The sequence below is a fragment of the Fundulus heteroclitus genome, chromosome 3 (genome assembly GCF_011125445.2).
Source record: "Fundulus heteroclitus isolate FHET01 chromosome 3, MU-UCD_Fhet_4.1, whole genome shotgun sequence".
NCBI lineage: Eukaryota > Metazoa > Chordata > Actinopteri > Cyprinodontiformes > Fundulidae > Fundulus > Fundulus heteroclitus.
The window spans coordinates 13,279,436-13,299,517 of NC_046363.1; the positions used below are offsets into that span (position 1 = coordinate 13,279,436).

The following is a 20,082-nucleotide window of genomic DNA, read 5'->3' on the forward strand; positions in this document are numbered from 1 at the left end:
GCGCACTGTCCTTCTGTTTCCTAGTGGGCTGCATTTTATGTCACGCCGCAGACATTTGGAAAGGTCACAGTATGCAGCAAATACTTTAACGTACTCCAGATTGATAATTGTGTCGAATTCCTAACCAGTATTTATGTAAGTATGGATTCTTCCTACAGACTTTTATAATTTATTCTGAGACGAGTTGTCCTCTGTTCTGAGCTCCAGGCGAAAACCCACTTTGTGAGTCAGCGTCTCATCTTAGCTTTGCCTGGGGTGATGCTCTACTTAGAATATAAAAGATTTTCTATCAATATAATATCTTAAAAGAATGAAATTATTCTCTTCTTCCTCATTTACAGCATAGACATGCATGTCTTGGGTGCAGAACACAAGCTAGAATTAATACAGTCATGTGTATTGATCCCAGAGCAAGTATCTATTCAGCCAACCCTGAGCATTGACTCGTAGCGTGTGCTGTGGTACCGGGCTGGGCTACAGCAGCCAGTCACTTAATTTCTGCTCCATCAGCGCCTGGAAAACTATTCAGGTCTGGATAAATATGGGACAGGAAGAAGGCAGAATAGTTTCCTAGTGTACAGGTGTTCCCTATCCTTAGTCTAAATGTTATTCCATTCGTCCAAAATAATCGTCATCTCTAGACAATTGATCCAAAAAAGAGATTTGATGTTCAAAGATACTCATCTGCATGAAAATCAATATAAAGTGACTCATTTCCATTTCTCCAAGTTTGTGCATTCTTCTGACCGCAGCGCTCCACCTCTACCCTCCCTGAAGCTGCTCATCTCAGCAACGATCTACTGCCTGCAGTTTAAACTCTTTAACATGTCGACTACAGCCAGAACAACATATGCGACCCTCTTTGTCCAGAAGACAAACTCCAAAGAGTGGTTCGGAGGATCTTTCCCTATAAGATGCGCTTACACTTCCCAGGTGTGCAGGTGTGCAACGCTTGGTTCTACCTGCGGTACGAAGCGACGCAAGGGAAATGTTGACTAGCTGACGTGTCCGTTCACTGCTAAACGTGCGAAGCAACGAAACCGACCTGTGCATTCCCCTCCGTTCCTCCACCGTTTAGCTTTAAAAGCATGGGAGGATGATATGGCCAATATTAACACAGCTTATGGTGCCGCTAGACTGAAGCTGACAGCCGGAGCAGAAAAAAAATAGTAGGAAGCCCTTTGCAGCCCACCCTGCTGCTGTAGTTGATCAGAAAATGCTAAATTAGTAGAAAGACAGACACTACGCAGGGCTGTAGCTGAATATATTTGCATGGACCAGATTCTTGTTTAGTTAGTAAAAAAAAAATATAAGATCCAGATCCTTCTTTGATTTAAGACAAAGTTTTTTGTGTGGAATGGTTCTTTATTTGTTCCTCAGATGCAGTATTTATTGTATCGACATTGACACATGATTGGAAAGGTACTGTTACACTCTAACCATAGGCAGTTGTAGTAAAATAAAAGAATTGCCTGACTGAATCAAATACATACTTCCATAACGGATATTAATAAATATATTATTAGTTATATGGTCTACTGTATAGCTAAACAGGGATGAGACACTTTTAAATTATATATTTCTCTAAAGGAGGACGGAGTTACCCACTGCTTATTGGTTCTTTCAGAACTGATTTAGTGAATTTTGTTATATTGTAATAAATCATATTTTTGCTCTTAACCAGAAATAAACACTTGTCTTTAAAGGTCCTGTGACGTCACTGTTTAAACCATTTCATGTAGTTGGTATTGCTTCATATGCAAATTCTCCAAAGAATTTCATCAGAAATGACGTCAGCTTGTTGTTTTGTCAGGCCAAATGTTCCTCCTCAGTAAAAGGGTTGGGTGCGGTAATGATAGGCGGCTCTACCTGGTTGACTTCACTGTGATTGGCTACAACCCTCCAGCCACACCTCCCTTCTCGGCACGACACTTCGTTACAAATCCATATTTATGGCTGGTTGAAGTGTTTCTGTTACAGGTTGTTGGACAGGTTAAAGTCTTTGGTCAGCTTGGCATCATACCCACAACACACTGTGGTGACGAATTTTTCAGTTACAAACGCACCTTTCTTACATTTGTGCTCTGATTGGAGAATGTAAATTACTTGGATCTGACTGTTTTTGAGTAAATTAATAAAGCTGACTGCCTATGAGCAGGTCCATTGGTATTCAACCTGTGCACAACAGACCATAGTATGCCCCATAAACCTCAGAAAAATGAAATTTGTTGTCCTAGCCCCTTTAAATATATTGCCACAGTGTCGAAAGTGGTATTGAGTATCGAGTGTTTTTCTTGATAAACATTTCTAGTTAAAACTGTTAGTCGTGACAACCTTAGTGTCTTTCCATCCTTCCTTCTGTCCACAATATGCCTGTCTGGCTGTCTCTGTCCATCCATCCTTCCTTCCGTCATCCATCATCCATTTGGTTGTCCATCATCCATTCGTCTATTCATTTCCCCATTATGCCAGCATCCATCCATTTATCCACCAGCCATCCATCCCTCCATCCGTCAGTGATCCCTCCCTCCCTCCCTCCAGTGTTTAAAGGCCCCGGCCAGCTAGAGACGGAGGCTTTTAGGAGGTCTATAGGAGAGCATGTGTTGTCAAACAAAATCAAAATGCAATGTGAATAACTTTAGAATTTTCTTTTTCTGATTAAATGCAATTCTTCGCTGGGTAACATTACGATAAATGTATTTTTTGACAATAAAATGCAGATTTTAAGAATTGAATGCAAATATACTTCAGTAAAAAAAGCAGCTCTATGAGAGCATTGTTCTGGCCAAGCCTGTTGCTATAGTCAAGATTTTACACACACACACACACACACACACACACACATATATATATATATATATATATATATATATATATATATATATATATATATATATATATATATATATATACCGTTAATGTGGTTCCTTGAAGCTAAGCAAATACACCCTCAGAGCTAAAACTAAATATTACACAAAGTGTCTCAAAGCACACATGAAATCCAATAACTGTACGTAGTTTTCATTATATTTTAATCCAATGAAACAATGAAACACTATCTTTTACGGAGAAAGCACAAATCATCTTTACCTTGACCAGCAGACCCAGAAAAAGACAGATTTAGACCGCTGACCCGATTGGAATGCCGTGTCAGCCAATCAGAGGGACATGCTGCACCGTCCATGACATGTCCTTCTGCTCACCAGTCAGCTTTTCAAAAGAACGCATTAATTTAAAATAAAATAAGTTGTAAAACAAAACCAAACAAGACTTTGTAGACCCCAAAAGGAAAAAAAAAAAAAAAAGCGCCAGCAGACCAAGACACAGACGTAGCTACATGTTAGCAATCAGCACTACTTACAAGCAGGTTTAATGGGCTCTAAACACATCCTGTAAAATATTTACAACGTTAGATATCATGAAAATAATACATGTTATATAAAACTATCCTCTTTAAACTACCTAATGAATTATTTTTTCTTTGATAGATGTGTTTTTTCTCTGTCTGTTTTGTAGATGGCTGAGAGAGCTTGCCTAATGGTTAAACTCTGCTCTACTAATAAAGAGCACATATTCCTCTCAGTGATATCATGCCAGCCACTAATGTTTTCTGCCCCGTCCCCAGCTGAGTGAAAATGCATAGCAACAGGCTGAATCTTAACGACACAGTGCAACACAGTATCTCACCACAGTCGATGCAATGTAAGCCAACTTTAACATGCCATTGTTCTTTCTTCATGTTCTCTCTTCCTCCAGCTTAAAGAAGGCCAGCGTTGGCTTTGAGAACATGTTTGAGGAGGTGCCCATAGTCATCAAAAACTCCCACCTCATCAGCGTGTTGCTGTGGGAGCTGGAAGACAAGTCCACGGTCTCCGACAAGCACGAACTGCTCAACCTCTCCAGCAGGTCAGACATAAGCTCATGGTAGCGTTTAACACAGGGGGGGGGGGGGGGCTCCGGGTTGACGCCTTCGCTGGAATCTGTTTCTCCAGAGACAAATGTTTGCAACATGTCCCTGCATGCTCATGTGGGGAATAGAGGGTTTGTCCACTTGTTTCTTTTGACCAACTGGGTTGCCAAGTGTTTTCAGTTTTGATATTAACATTATTTGTAACTTTGGGTATTTAAACATTTTCAAACACGGCCATTTGTAGATTAATTTGAATTCTCTATGGCGAGAATTGTCATAAAACCAAGATTCAAATCCATGTTGAAGGTTTTATCTTTATATTACTATAAGTATTTGGCCACCCATCCAACAAATATAAAGCATGTGTTTCCATCATTTCCATGGCCACAGGTGTCTAAAGTCTGGCACCAAGGCTTCAGACAATTCCTACTAACTTTTTTGAAAGAATGGGTCGTCCACAGGAGCTCAGTGAATCCCAGCGTTGTTCTGTGATAGGATGCCACATGTGCAACAAATTTTACTACTAAAAATTCCAGTATTCCAGTTTTATAACAACTGGGAAACGATCGGAAACAGCAACTCAACCACAAAGTGGTAGGCCATGAAAACTGATGAGGTGACAGCAGAGGATGCTGAGGAGAAGAGTCTGCAGAGGTCAGTAAAGTCCTGCAGAGTTGGTCGCTACAGACCTGAAGAGGCGTACAGATCAGCTCAGGGACAGTGAGTAGAGGGCTTCGCAGAACGGTGACCATGCAGCAGCATCCAGGGATTGGTCCCTTGGTTCCAGAGAAAGGAACTCTGAACGCTTAGGCAGACCAAGAGATTTGGGACAACTACATGACGCCAACGTTGTGGGAACGCTTCTCCTTCCAACATCACTGGGCATCACCAGAGCACATAGCAAGAGTTTGGTGTGGACGACTTTGACAAGCCTCCTCAGAGTCCTGACCTTAACCCGATAGAGCACCTTTGGGATGAATTAGAGACTGAGAGCCAGCCGTTCTTGTCCAACATCAGTGTCTGACCTCACAAGTGCGCTTCTGGAAGAATGGCCAGAAACTCCCTAAACACTCTCCAGAACCTTGTGGACAGCCTTTCCAGAGAAGCTGAAGCTGATATAGATGCAAAAGGTTCAACGTCAGATTCAACCCTATGGATGAAAAATGGGAAAAAATGGGAAGTCAGGGCAGGTGAGCGAATACTTAGTAAAGTGTATATATCTTTCACCCCCTCTGATGACCTTGGTACGAGTTAAATCTGTTAACTCTGAACCAACCTAATTCTCATTTCCTCTTTTTGACATTTAAAACAACACTTTCAACGTCTGTTTAGATTTCTTTAGCAGTTCCGTGTTTCCTAACCCCTTTCTAAAGGAATCAACTAAAAGAAATCTGGTTGCTGAAAGAAAAGGCATAATCCCCGAATGGCCCAACATTGAGCACGTTGTCACTTTCATTAGATCTATTTGCACATAAATGCCACCATAATGGGAAAACCTCTGTTCTGACGAAAGCAAGAATTTCTTAAAAGCATTGTTCAAGCATTAAAACTATATCATTGTATCTCTCTGAGTGTTTTGGCTGCAGTCACTGACATGGCCCGAAGCCACTTCTGCATTAAAATTGATTTGACATTAGGGAATTGTTGTCAGAACACAACAGCGTTCTAAAAGCCATTAGAATGGATCGCAGACCCCAGAGAACCGCAGCTAGAGCTACTAAAGGCCTGTTTGGAGTCTGCAGAAAGCAGCCATTTTTCTTTTTTAACATCATCTCGAATAAGTGGTGAGGGAACTGCTCCAACTCCTGGCTCATGTAGTGGCACATTGTTTCGTGAAGAAGCCTCCAGATCCGATAGGGAACCTTCCATCCTCTCATATACCTCTGGTTAATTTAGTTGGCTTGCAGCAACATTACTAAGTGATAACTTCATCATTTTGAATTGTTGTAAAGTAAACCTCTTTATTTACTTTGCTTGTTATTACCCGAGGAACTAACCATAAGAGAGCTACAGTGTCGGGGGTCAAACTAAGATCATTCTACCTGGTTTAATATGCAGGTGACGGTATCGACGAAGACAAGGTCACATTCAGTGCATCCACGGCGTCATATAAACAACACCAGGCTGAATAACAAACTTTATTCTCCGAGTTAATGAAGGAGTGTGACACCTACTGCACTGCCGTGGCTGTTTTCATGTGCTTTTAATAGTTTCAGAGGATAATGAAGTTCTGCGGTACGTGGCCAGAAAATGTGAATTGGGGGTAAATCATTTCTTCCTTTTAGCTTTATGATGGCATTTGTTGACAATAAAACAAACAAATAAATAAATAAAAGACCTGCCTAGACATTTAAACCTTAATTTTAATGATTATGCAGCTCAGAATATCTTCATGCGGCAGTTGAATTTTAAGCGTTCAAATCTTCATCCTTACCGTCCTTTCAGCACCCTCCAACATTATTGGCACCCCTAGTAAAAACATGTAAAAACAATTATTGTATAAGAATCTTTCATCGGACAACCACAATAACACATTGGAAAAATTAGATAAATCCAGTGTTTGATTTGAGTAAAATCATTCAGTGGTGGTGAATAAATGATTTTCACCAGAAACACCAGTCCCACTGTTATTGGAAGCTGCGTATGAACTGACCCTGGGAGTCACAGGTGCCAAAATCCTTTTAGGCTTGATGGCCCTGCAGCTATGTTTAAGACTCTTATTTTGAAGCAAGACAGCAAGTAGTTGTGGGATAATAAAGATACCTCGTCGAGTTGTCAGAGAACATCTGGTTAACAAGCTCTGGGAGGAGCATTCACCACTTTTAAATTGTTGTGTGGCGTAATTTGGGTTCCCAGTAGAAAAAAATAAACAAACGGTGAAAGGATTTGATTATCTAGAGTTCAAAATCAAAAATACTTAAACTAATGATGCTTGAACTGGATAACTCTACCCTGGGTAGAGGTTCTTTAAAACACAGTTTAAGAATTGGGGAATGCTTTAGTCTATTAGTGCTTTTTTTGGCCATTTGGGCCTAATTAAACTCAATTGTTCCCAAGAGGAGGAAGTTTTCCTTATTTGGATTTATTTGGAAGTAAACTACAGAAAAAAACACGAAGTATCTTCCAACCCTCCTGAACTAAAATCAATATTGTCCTGTCGGCTGGATAAATCGATATGACCCTAATATTTAATAGTAAACTCTGACTTCCTGTTTCCCCGGGGTGTAAATATCCACCAAGCTCATGTCCATTACGCTTAGCCACTGCCAAAAGTTGGGAAAACGGGTAAACATGCCAATTAAGCTAAGAAGCCGCACATCTAATGTTGCCTATATCTGTTGTCCCAGCATTAATGAAATATTTAAAACCCGAATGATTACACAGGTTTACTGTGCCACCGAGCATAGTGAGCGTCCGCCTAAGCTCCCTGGGAACCAAGAAGCATTTTGAGGTCACCATGACAATTTATTTTAAGGCTTCTGCGCACATCTTAACCAGGAGAGTGGATCATTTTGAAGGGATGCATTAGTTTAGATGGCAATTGGAAAGCTTGTCAATTTAAAGTCCCAGCACTGACCAGACTGCAGTTCTTTGACATGTGGGAGACTGATTCCTAAATGCACACCTCCTGCCTTGTTGCTGGTACAGCCTGGCTGACCTTGATGTTCAGCTAAAGTGTAGGTACAGGAAGTGCCGTTTCTGAACGTCCCCGCTAATTCATACATGTGTTCAGAAACGGAACAAGCCATCAGACTTTCTGCTGTCAGTAATGAGCGCCATAGGAACAAAGATCCACCCCTCATATCTGCTCACAGCCTCGCTCTTTAAGTCTCCCATTTACATCTCAGAGGAGCTCTGCATCAGTCTCTGGAGAATTTATCAGCAATCACTTATGGAGATAAACTGCTGCAAGTGGAGCAACAGCTGTGAAGCTGCTAATCAAAAAGCTTCCCAGGGGCAGGTGTGAGAAATTAGCACAATAACGACTCGAAGTGCTGATTTATACGCCGTTTGCTCCCATAGCGCGCCGCACTAACTCGTACACTCCCCGGGAATCACCGCAGGAATCGCCGTCCTCCTCTTCCGAGTCCTTCCAAACAACCGAGAGCCGTGTGAACACAGCGTTTCAGATCGCATGGCCAGCCGCGCCTAAACACAGATACCATCATTTGTTAAAAGTTGTCAGATAGACTCGCTTATCTTCCGTATTATTTACTTTCCAAGATGACTCGTCTGAAGTTGAGGCACAGCTTTCTGATGTCACCCCAAACAGGGAGAGGGGGGGGGGCAGCGGAGAAGGCCTCCCCATAGGCCTGCTGACATGATTGCCGATGGGATGCCTTTTCAAGATGAAATTGTTTCCTGAAGTTGTCAGACTGCTGCGCAGCTCGGTTCTGCTTGCGGGATTGTAATGTCCATCTCTCTACATCTTCGCCTGACAGCCCCACCCTTTCCCCATACATTTCCACCCCTTCAAAAAAAAACTAAAATAAACGGAAACGATAATGGGTTTTATTTAATGTTTTTCCTTTTGTCTCATTTTCCAATCTGCTGGCCCATTCATCAATGTCATCTATGTATAAGGCTGACTGAGTGCAGTTTCACTCCAGCAGGCAGGGTTGTTCTCACCACAGATGATGATGTTGATCGCGGTGATTGATTGCATGAATGTAAATTCATCTACGTAGCCATTCCCTCCCAAAACATCTTAGAAACAACTCCATATTTGCAACGTCACAGACCGGAGCGCATTTGTTAGGCTTCTGCGGTGAGAGACAGTTTATGATGAAGATGCTTTTAGCGTATTTACTTTTTCTGTCTATTTAAGCAGCTGGTTTGGCCCATTACCACTTGTCTGTGTGATCGGCCTGGATTGTGACATATGTAAATAGAAATGCGTCGGACGGTACGGACACCAGAGGGCAAATTTTCCAATCACGCAAGCAGCTAAGCAAGTAGAATACAAAATGTTCTCCAAAAGGCACAAAGTCTTCAATTTTTAAACGGTGTTACTTTTTAATATCATCTTTTATGGTCTCCACGAGGCTAAAATGTTAAAGTGCTCGCAGGAGAAAGAATGGGCACCCTTCAGGTTGGCAGCTGGTTTTGGCTTTTAAAGGCTTTGTTGCCAACGGAGAGTCTTTCAGTTCATGTTCTGTCGATCTCTCACAATTGCTTCTGCAAAAGGCGTCCTGCTCTTCTGGTAATTTTAACTTTTCTTTGGGATCGTTATTCTTCCCTTCTCTTTATGTTGTCAGCATTTTTTGCAGATGGTTAGATGTTTTCCCTTTTTATGGCTTCCTTCTACCCCTTTATCAGTAAAACGTGCCCCAGACTGCAGCACAAGCCCAAAGCATGATCGATCCATCCCCTGGCTTTGGAACTAGAGATGCTGTTTTTATAATTTTTTTTTTAAAATCAAATTTGGCACCGTGTTTTATCCCTACACTTAGTTTTCTCACTGTATCCAAAAAGTTTCATGTTAAATTGAGTTCAGGGCTTTTATGTTCTAATTTATGGCCCAACATTTCCCTTGTATTGGGGCATAAAGCATTTATAGGCTATAAAAAAACCTTTGCCGTTGGACCCACGTTAAATAAACATGTTTCCTGTGTCAGCAGCTAAATGGCTATAATTAAAAATGAACTGTAGCAACGTAGGGGCGCCTGTACTTGTTATTGAAAGGAGCAGGTAACTGTCCATCCAACACTTTTAAGGAAACTTTCCATGGATCCGAACCTATTCGGACACCATCGCCGTTCGGTGGATGGTGTCGGACACAGATGAGGCAAAACAAAACTCTGACCAATCCCTGCTCTTTGGACTGAACAGCAGGGATTGGGTCCAGAACCGTCTTACCCGTCTTCCACTCTTCAGGGGGACCACGTGAAAAAAAAATCTCCCAAATCCACTCTGGTCTTATTTCTTTCTACTGAGGCCTTCCTCTTCTTCTCATAAACATGAACACGGTTTGCTTCTTGTGACTCTCAGCCATGTTCAAAGTCTGCGGTGTGAGCAGTGGCGCTTCAATGAACGGCTAACACTGAAGCTAACTGCTAAGCTAACCGGCTACATAAACACTAGAAGTGCCAGCAAGCAGAAACTAACAAGAAATGTTCACGTCCATTGGCGTTAAGTGAGCAGCTCAGAATGATTGGCATGTGGGACAACCAGTAAATAAGGTGATTCCCCTGGAACATGAGGGACAGAGGGGGGTGAGAGCAGGAACAAAACTCTGACCAATCCCTTCTCTTTGGACTGAACAACAAGGATTGGTCAGAGTTTTTACTGGGCTGCTGCTCCACATAGATCTAGTTTTTTTTAACCTTCTTTTTCTAAATGCATAATGTATTAACTACTTCCAGGATGTAAGGACGATTTCACCCAGTGTAACAAAAAGTGTTTCTGAACAGGATTGCCATCTATAGCTCTAAAGGGGTACCATAGGACTAGTTAGTCAGGATAAGTTGAGCCAAGTCGTTCTGTTTAACCAAAAGTAGACAATCCTGGTTAAATCCTGCGATGCAAACACCATCAGTGGAGTTGAGTCAGTTTCTGGTACAAGTAAGCCCCATCTGCACTTCTCAGTCTCTCACAGGTAGTCCATAAACGCTTTATGAAGTGTGGCGTGACCTTTTGCTGTTAGAGTTTGTAAATTTGGGAAACACTCCTCCCAGAGTGGCTTGCTGTGGCTGTCTGACTCCCACATGGAGCGTTTTGTCATCCTGCAACAGCTCACCTCCCACTGGATTTCATTACAGGACGTCTCCTTCAGGGAGACCTCCGCAGAGCTTCGTACGTTATGCCGTCGACTCGGTTAAATGTGTAACAGTTGTTTACGATTTTTGCATCAATATTGTCCCAACTGCCAGCAGTAATGGTATTCTAATTAAATCTGACCTTTTAATGTAGATTTGTGTTTCTGTCAATGTCAAAAGTCTCCAAAAGTAACAGTTATAGTTCATCCTGTCAAATATGAGATTTCCTTCTTTTTTTTTTTTTTCTTTTTTTTTTTACAAAGGAGGAGTTTTGTCTGTTGCACTCATTTTATGCAGGTGGCTGATGTCTAGAACATTGCAGTGCAAGTTTACTAAAGAGTCCTGCAGTTTTTTTACAGTCCAAAAGGGTTATTATGTGCTGGCTGTAGGTGTGCTATTAGGAACTGCTCAAGGAAAGGTTTCTGCTTCTGCCGTCCCTCATCCTGACCCTAACTGTGCCTATTAGCTTTAGTTTCCTGTTGCTGGGGGGTAGGCTCGTGCTGGTGAGAGATTTTCACGGTTTAATGTTGTGCAACAGCGCCCTAGTTTCATTAAAATCTTGAAAACTGTAACTTAATTTATTTTAAACAGAAAAGCAACAGGAATTCATACCGTTGCAAAAATAGTTAATTTATTATTGCCGTTACAGTTTTGCTATCATGTTTGTTTTCAATTGAGTCTGAACAAAAATATACAATAATTTCGCATTAAAAATTAATGTGTAAACTAGAGAATACGCAATAAAACTCTAAATCTATGCTGTGATTGAACTAGACCGACCTGGGCTGCTGCATTCCAGCAGACGCTTATCTGTTTGTGATGCTCCGGCCCCTTTTCCCTGAGGGTAGCAGACTGAACAGGTGGTGGCTAGGATGAGTGGTCGCTGACCATCTTTTTTTTTTTTTTTTTGCCCTGGACACACATCTGGCATTGGCAATATGATCCAGGGAGGGCAAATGGCAGCCAGCTATCTTGCCAGCTGACTTTATCGCCCTCCCCAGCTTCCTCCTCTCAGCCTCAGTGCAGCCAGCTTACCATACACCGGCACACTTTCAGCGTTAGAGCGATTGAAGGTCACCAGCAGCTTCTCCTCCAGTCTGTTCCTCCTGAGGACTCTCGACAAGTGGAACTGCTGCTGGGCTTTCTTCAACTCTGAGTTTATCTGAAGATCCTTCAAAGGTAGGAGTCCCCAGGAATAAATGTCGGATCTCTCCGCACACTTGCCATTTTGTATGGAGAGGGATGGGATCAGCTGTTTTCTCTCCTGCAGTCCATGGCCACCTTCTTGGTTTTCTTTGTGTTCAAATTCTTCCTTAGCTATTTCCAAGTAGACACAAGTATTGTGCAGAATATCAAAGCTTTCGCTGTTCTGGTCTTTTCTTTCACACAATTAAAACAAGCTTGTTAATTAGTCAGGCTATCTGCTCATGTTCAGGCTGCTGGCAGCTGCTTAATGGACATTTCCTGCCAACTTTGGTTTTCAAGCGGTGTTGTAAAGGCAAAGTGTGGCACCTTGAACAGGGACATTGAATCATAGGGAACAGTATTTTGGACAATTTTAGCCACGTTGAAGCTGGTAACCAGCCCGTAACGATGCATCCAAATCACAAGACGACATGAAAGATGATGCTAGATTCACATTAGCAAGACAAGACTGAAAGGATAAGAAGATCTTTTTTTAATCCTAGTTTTAAAGATATCAGTTCAGCGTCGTGTTCTGCAGTTCACATGTGACTTTGTATTTGGAAATTGCTGCTAGGTTTAGTGTTCACCACCCAAGGTGATTAGAAAACCTTTGTGTCTCATCTGTCACTGTAACAGACGAGACATACAAAGGTATCACTTGGTGCTTTGATAAAAATATATTCTACTCCTACTTCTCCAGACAAAGTCACGGGGTGACGCCACCAAGACAGACTTCACAACAAAAGGCATCGTATTTTAAGATCCTAAGTTCTTGTAGCTTTTCTTTATACTCCTACTTGTTGTCATTATGAAATGTATTAAGTTAATTGGTTAATGATTTGACGTTAGTCTATAACATTGCTCGTTTTTTCTGTGTTTTTTTTAAATCCTTGGCTGCTGCTTTTAAGCGGCATTGCTGCTGATTGATCTTACAAAGTCAGAAAAACCTTCAACACTCAACAAACCACATGAAGGTTAAATACTTTGTGTTATTTTCACCCCTCTTCCCTTCCTTTATCTCTAGATATGTCCAAACTTGCATGGCACAGTGGCTCCTTCTGCTATCAGATAACCCCCGATGATGTGTATCCAGGAAAAGTTAGGGGCCGAGTGCTGGGAACAGGCAGATAAATGAGGTCACGGAGGAGGTGGTGATAGAGATGTTGCTGTGAATTGAATACGGCGTGGGGGAAAAAAAAAAAGATCCTTGACAGACAAACTGGATCCTTTGTGATGTACTTTAAGAGACGATATTTTAAACCAAAGCCCCAAATGGTTCCTTTCTCTTAAACATCTGTCACCTTTCTGCAGTAAAATAGTAAAAATAATAGCAGGCTTGGGTTTAAACTAAAAATGATTGAGCTATACGGTTTGCATGAGGTTTTGAAATATGTGCCGACTTCAATATAAATCTCTTTGAAAATCGACAATTTTATGCTTGCCTTTTTTTTTTTTTTATCTTTGCTGTTTTTTAACCAAGGTAATGCTACTCTGCCACTGTTGGATGGAGGAGATTTCATGTCTTCTTGGAAACAAATTGTTCAGCTACATAAGCAGGCCAGCCAGCCATCCATTTTGTGCCCCAGTACATCAGTTAAAAAGACTCCCTCAGAATAAAATGCTCATTCAGGGAGTGGAAGTCATTTTCTCCGCAGCTTTGTTAAATAACTCCCCTCTGAACCTCCAATTTACTGAATGTCAACCAATTTCGTCTATTCACACATCAGTATAATTTTAGAGTTTGTCCTTTATTGTCCCGCTGGAATGTGAGTTTGTGCGAACAGAGACGCGGCACACTGAATGTGGCGCCACCGAAGCTGGCCTTTAAACAGAACTTGTAATGATTTGGAAAAACTAGTCAAGTTTTCGATTTCTAATACAATATTGATCAAAAGGCTTGAGGGCCAGTCTGAATGAGTTAACCTTTTAGTGTTGTTAGCAGAAGCTCGGTGCTCTGCAACACATAAACTTGGTGTTGCTTAACTGGCAATGCATAATTTAGAAATTTAGTTTGCTATTCTTGCATTGTTAGGGTTTTATTTTTTATCATATCTTAAGCCATATATGACCATTTTTGCCACTTTTTCTCTCCTTTTTTTATGTATTCAAGCTTGTAGCTAATCTGTCGTAGGTGTGGCATAAACTGTCCTCTTGCCTCCGCTTTGGGTCGTTCTTTTCCCTGAAATTCAGCACTACTATAGTTTCACAATCCAGGCGACAGAGATGTTTGTTTTGGTGGTTGAGGAGAAATCCGACCTCGTCGCCCGCTCACTTCGGCTGGGCTCACCTACGTGTCCTACATAAACGATATTCACAGCAAAATTTCTCTTATATCCTTTATCTACGTGACATAAAAGCAGCCACAGATACATTTAACATCACCCATAATTTTTTTTTCTTTTATTTTGGTTAAGAAAACAAGCTCTTCATAAATGGTTTTGATGATTTAAAAGGATATTTTTGTTTCTGAAATGAGCACATTAAAATAAGTTATATTTTCAAAAATAATAAAAAAGTCAATTGTAGGTCATTCTCGCTCTAGATGTTTTTAAGTTAAATATTTTTTCCCCCCATACATGCCCTTACAACATCAATATTTCTACCTTTCTTACCTCATTACGCCTCTTAACAAGATCTGTGCAGCGGCAGATGCCTTTCACGTGCACAACACTGGTGTCATTTCAACTTGTCGCCAGAGGGGGCAGATGTCTGCAAAAACTATGCAACTTACTCTATGCTCCTTTGAATACTGCAAACACATTAGCAGTCACCAGTTTGCTTAAAATCTGTTTTCTTTTTTCACCAAAACAACATTCTAAGATGGCATCCCTGTTTCAGTGCTACTCCCCAGCTGCATAATAAAGCAACCTCTTACAATTTCACCCCTTGTAGAAAATTGTGGCAAATTGTCTTTAAAAGACTTGCGGTCTTACGGCAGCCAAGGTGCCATATTCATCGCTCTGATGTCAGCTGATGCATATTCCACTCATATTCAAATTAACTATCTGTACGAGGGCTGCAAAAAAAATACAGCAAATATATCTTTACTGTATCACTGGTTGCAATATGCAAATGTCTGCCTGGATTGCAGTAAATGGGCTGATCATTTAACTGCCATACATTCACACTCTGCATGACTCCGGTTTATATGGTGACACTTGCTGTTTAATGCAGCATAAAACGTTTCGAGGGTAAAGAGTTGGTAAGGTGGTCAAATAAGAAGGCAGACACTTTCAGTAAAACCATGTCTTGATGGAATAATACATATTTTCCAGTAGCTGGATAGACTGCTTATTATGAAAGGTTTTTAAATTATTCATTTATTTATCCTAAGCCATATGAATTTTGCAACATTCACCTATATTATCAAATGCTTTTCTGGTGTCGTGCCAGTCTAACCTCTACTGTATTTGACTTTGTTATACAGCAAAAACAGAATAGAACTTCTATATAATTGTGAATACATTTTGGGCAGTAAGGTGTTAAATGTTGAAATAGGCATTACAATTCTGCCCATTATTTGGGTAGAATTGATCATATTTGTGAGCGGCTAATTTGCTCATTTGTTTATTTTCAGACAATTTTTACAATGTTATTGCTTAAATTAAAATCAAATTTTTAGGATAGTTTTATTCAGATTAATCAAATTGTTCTAAAAAAAAAATGTTGGATTCCAACTTTCTTTTCTGTTTTAGGCTAAAACATTTAGAATTAATATTCTATCTGAATGGAAGTAGAAAACACCTGCAATATCATTGGTCCATAAACAGGATAATTACATGCATTTAAAACCTACAAGCTCAGATGAGTCAACACTTATTACAATGTGTTAAAAGGGTATATCTTCACAGCTAAAGTTATTAATGCACTCACCTATAATAATGTAAAGGATCCCCTCTATCACAACCCATGCCTCGGCTGTGTTTCTAAGCAATAAAGCTCTGACAAAGAAGCGCCTTCGCTGTTCGTCTTGTCAAGGTTTCTGGGTTATCCTCCAAGTTACAAAGAACGAAACTAAGAATTGGTTTGTGGTTTAAGCAGAAAATGTTATTGAACTAGGAACGAGCTTTTAAAATATCTTCTAACAAGATGGCATACAACAGTTTCCTTGACAACCACAGCAGGGACGTGTTGTTTATTGTCAACGACTTCCTCCGGGTTAAGAAGCTCAACTTATTAGCAAGTTTGACTCCAGGATCAGTGCTGCAGCTAAAACTAGTTAAAGCTGGATATAAACGGCAATTCTTGCTCAGACAGAAGTTTATGACAAATCTCAACTTTTACTAAGTCAATGCATTAATACTTAATACAACCCATGTTAATTAAATCAGGCTTACATTTTTACCCTTCAAATCTTTTTTGAAGTTGCTCATCTTTCTTAGTCTAACCTACTGAGGCATCCTCCTAACCTATTTGGCAGATATAATTAGACACAATAACAAGCATTAGAAGAAAGAAAGTAAGAGAGCCCTGATTATATCTTTTCCTCACAACTACGATTTACTCAGACATGTCGACATCTGCGGTTTGCAACATAAACGAACGGCGCCCTGAGGACTCCTGTTCTGACCGCATGATCCCCACGCATACATTATTTAAACATACCACACGCATAAGCCATCATATCGCTGAGATAAAACGCTGCTGAACCGGCCCCTCTTGGAGGGAACGCGTCCTGACGCAGTCGGCGGGGCACAGCAGGGGCGTGCTATCCTGTGATTTTTGGTCCCGAGCCATCGAGTTTTCATGTTTGCGGCGGAGGAATGCCAAACTCATCACAGCACCCCTCACGGTCCAACACGACTGGACTGGCGGTAGTTCAGAACATTGTAATGAAAGCAGCGTGCATTCAGATATGATGCTTTTTATTTTAGTTGGTTCAAATTGTAAAAGTGATCAGCCTGCCCGGCGATGGAGTAAAACTACCGCTCGCTATCAAAGTGCATATGCAGTGTCCTTCTTTTGGCAACAGGCAGCTATCTGTTTAAGCAGATAATGTAATCACAGCTATTAGCACGCACCTCATGCAGGTGCAAGATTTTAATATGGGTAGTGTCACAGACAGTTGAGGCATGTGAAAATAGCAGCCCATAAATCATCATCATCTGTGTTGGTGTAATTATGCGCATGCCCGTGGTTACCAGCACGGCATGTTTGCATTTTAATGTGATTAAGGTGTTAGCAGTAGAAGGAAGCTGACGTTAAGCTGAGATGATCCAGAGCGGTCTTTAGGATGTGCATATATTTCAGAGATTGTTGGGTGGAGGGGGGGGGGGGGCTTAATATTCATACAGCTGTGTGGTCGTTTAGTTTCTGTTGCTGTGTGGAGTCTGGCCAACGAAACGATTTATATATCTGACATTTTGCTCATACTTTGAGTTGATATTAAAAGAGCAAGAGTCAGGACAACTGTGCGGTTTTCTTGCACTGTAGTGTATTCTAATGTCTACAAAAAAAGGGACAAGAAGCTTAGCGACATTTACCGCACACTAATCTTTCTCATCTTTAGTGAACAAAGTATATGAAGGAGTAATTAAGGATTAAGAATGCTAATTAATCTCACTGGAGTGTAGCTCTCAGTACCATATTTGCTTGACAAATTACAGAAGTATAATCTGAGACAAACGAGGTTCTGCCTTTCCTGAACGCTCTAGCACGGTATGAATGATAAACATCATTTCAGTTGTAGAAATAAAGAGGTTAGCTTGTTTTCAAGCAAAGCAAGCATTTGTAAAGTATCCTAAAATCTAAAATGTTTTGTAGTAACGATGCAAAAAGCCTTTGACAACATACCTAGCTTAATGCTAGCATCTTCAGAAAATCTCTCACTGCTAACAATTAGCTTTGGTTGTGGTGATGATTACATTTTTAATGTTACTAGTAATTACTCATATTTGCAGGCCTTCGGCAAAGCTTTAAGAAATTCGCAGGCATCTATTTGCTCTGCGCCAAAGAATAGTGGCTTTTATTTTGTAACTTTAACATTGAACCTAAGCTTTTACGGCAACAATATTTGGTCAAACCTGTTTCACTGCCAACAGCTGAACTAAACATGGCCAGAGATGAAATGAAAAGTACCATTAAGTCACGCTGAAAAGTAGAGACTAGGCCTGTTTGATGTGCAGGGGAGGTCCTTGTTTAGCCCATTTCTATTACGAGACCAGCGATGCAACATTATTGATTCTTTGATCTGCAAAATCCTTTTACAATGGGATAAGAGATGTTTAGCAAACTACTGAGTGGAGGTTTAGCAGATTAAAAGGCTTTTATTGGGTTGGAAACTTATTTCACTTGAAGCTCATCACTTAAAAAGGGCATATGATGCTTTTCAGTTCTTTTCATGTTGAAATCATTCAGTTGTGGTCTATATAAAGATGAAATGCAATGGTTTCATTAATTTACCCCCATGTTCCCCTTGTTTCCCCTGTTCTGAGGTGCGTATGAAAGCAACTGGTTGTGTTGTGGTCTCTTTAAATCTAAAGGAGGCATTTCACACCCGTTCCCCCATTAGGTCTTAGTCTCCACCCTGTTCACCCATTTGACGAGCAACCGAACATTTTGACTTAATCACTTGTAGCTTCGGCATTGTTCAGCTTGAACTACAACATCCCGGTGAGAAATAAAAATCCCAGGTTCACAAAATTGGTAAGCTGTAGGTCCGTGACTTTGTTTAGCAGTTCTGCAGCCAATGCTGTGACATGCTTGTTAAAAAAAATGCAATAGAGGCAGAGAAAACTAAACGTAGGGCTGGCCAATATGGCCAAAACTTGCATCACAATATGTTTCTTGATTCTGGTCGATAAAATATAATTACGATATTGATATAAACAAAATAAAAGCTTGAGAAAGACTACCAAGAATGCCTACAACAGATGACTGCAACTTATTACAATTACTTTTCCATGTTTATAAATCACCTTCAATATAACATTTTAGAAATATTTACTTTAAAAAACAAAACACATAAAACTACATAAACCCGCAACATACGTGCCAAATGCTGTAATCATAGACTGTAATGTATACTGAAATGAGAAATATCATATCACTGTTATTGAATAAAGTTATATTGTGATATATTTTGATATTGAATTATTGTCCACACCTAACAGAACAGCTAGAAAAACATGACCCAAAAAGAACAAACGCAGCTCCTAGACAGACTGCATTAAAATTTTCTGCACTTCTAAAAACTGCAAGTACAAAACAAAATTAATCTAATAGCTAAAAAAGTGTCCCCTTTAAGGCAAGAAAAAGTCTCTAGTCTTGCATTAATATTTCCTTTGCTTTCTAAGATGTTTTCACAATGCTTACCTTTGAGTTTTCTATATGATTTTTGACATTTTTGTTCTTACAAAAGTCCGGAAATATTTTGTAGATCTTCTTCAAACTAAAGCTAATACTCTCAGACATCTAACATTAAAATCAATCAATGGCCCTTTTTTATTACGCAGGCAGGTTTTGGGTTTGAAGGTATTGTTTGAAAACCCGGCCTAATGCTTTGGGCAACGTGTGGTCAGATCCATGCAGTTCAGAAAGCTCTGACCTTTGCCCGCTCCAAACTGGTGGATTTTGGTCATGCCACCCCTTTTAACTTTGTTGGGTTTCCACCAGAGAAAGTTCAACATAAAAGGGCACGCTATTGCATGACGCACCTATCTGTCAGCAGGAAACCCATCAACAAAGCACCGAACCAGTGACTGAATAAAAAGAAACCTTTCCATCCAGCTGGCTGTACAAGCATCTTGTCAGCCTGAATTTTGACGTTTTGGCTACAAAACAAAAGAATAGTTGGGAACATGGCAGCAGGGATTTTTCTCCTGACAGTGATTATGCAGGAATCCATCTGGCATGCAAGGTAAACTTCTGCTCATGATGGGCCAAAACAAGCAAAGTTTGTTGCCAAGAAGCATAGCACTGTAGCCCCAATAACTCCAGAAGAGACGAGCTTTGGGCTTATAACCCCGATGAGACGGAAAAAAAAGGAAGGGGCCGGTCATTCAGGTAGAACTTGTCAAAAGAAGGCAGGAATCAGTTTTTTTTTCACAGTACATGCAGCATTGTGCTGCACCCAAAACCTTCATAAATGAAACAACGTAATTCGACAGGAAAAAAAAAAAGAGGGTTTCAAGTTAAAGCAGAGCTCTACTGCCTTGTCAAGGTTGAACTCAAGGTGCAAGGTAGAGACACGCTGTTGTTAAAAATCCAGGAGGGAGACGAGTGGCATTC

The 20,082-nt window shown here is 40.5% G+C and overlaps 1 protein-coding gene across 1 annotated transcript in view; it reads left to right on the forward strand.

The window, feature by feature from the left end:
• The window catches only part of LOC105927741 (eukaryotic translation initiation factor 3 subunit H), an 80,936-nt gene that overhangs the window by 50,738 nt on the left and 10,116 nt on the right, over positions 1-20,082 (forward strand). Inside the window, exon 5 of the mRNA XM_012864658.3 lies at positions 3,757-3,906. Within this exon, the coding sequence (XP_012720112.2) occupies positions 3,757-3,906 (150 nt within the window). The remainder of the gene's footprint in view (positions 1-3,756; positions 3,907-20,082) is intronic.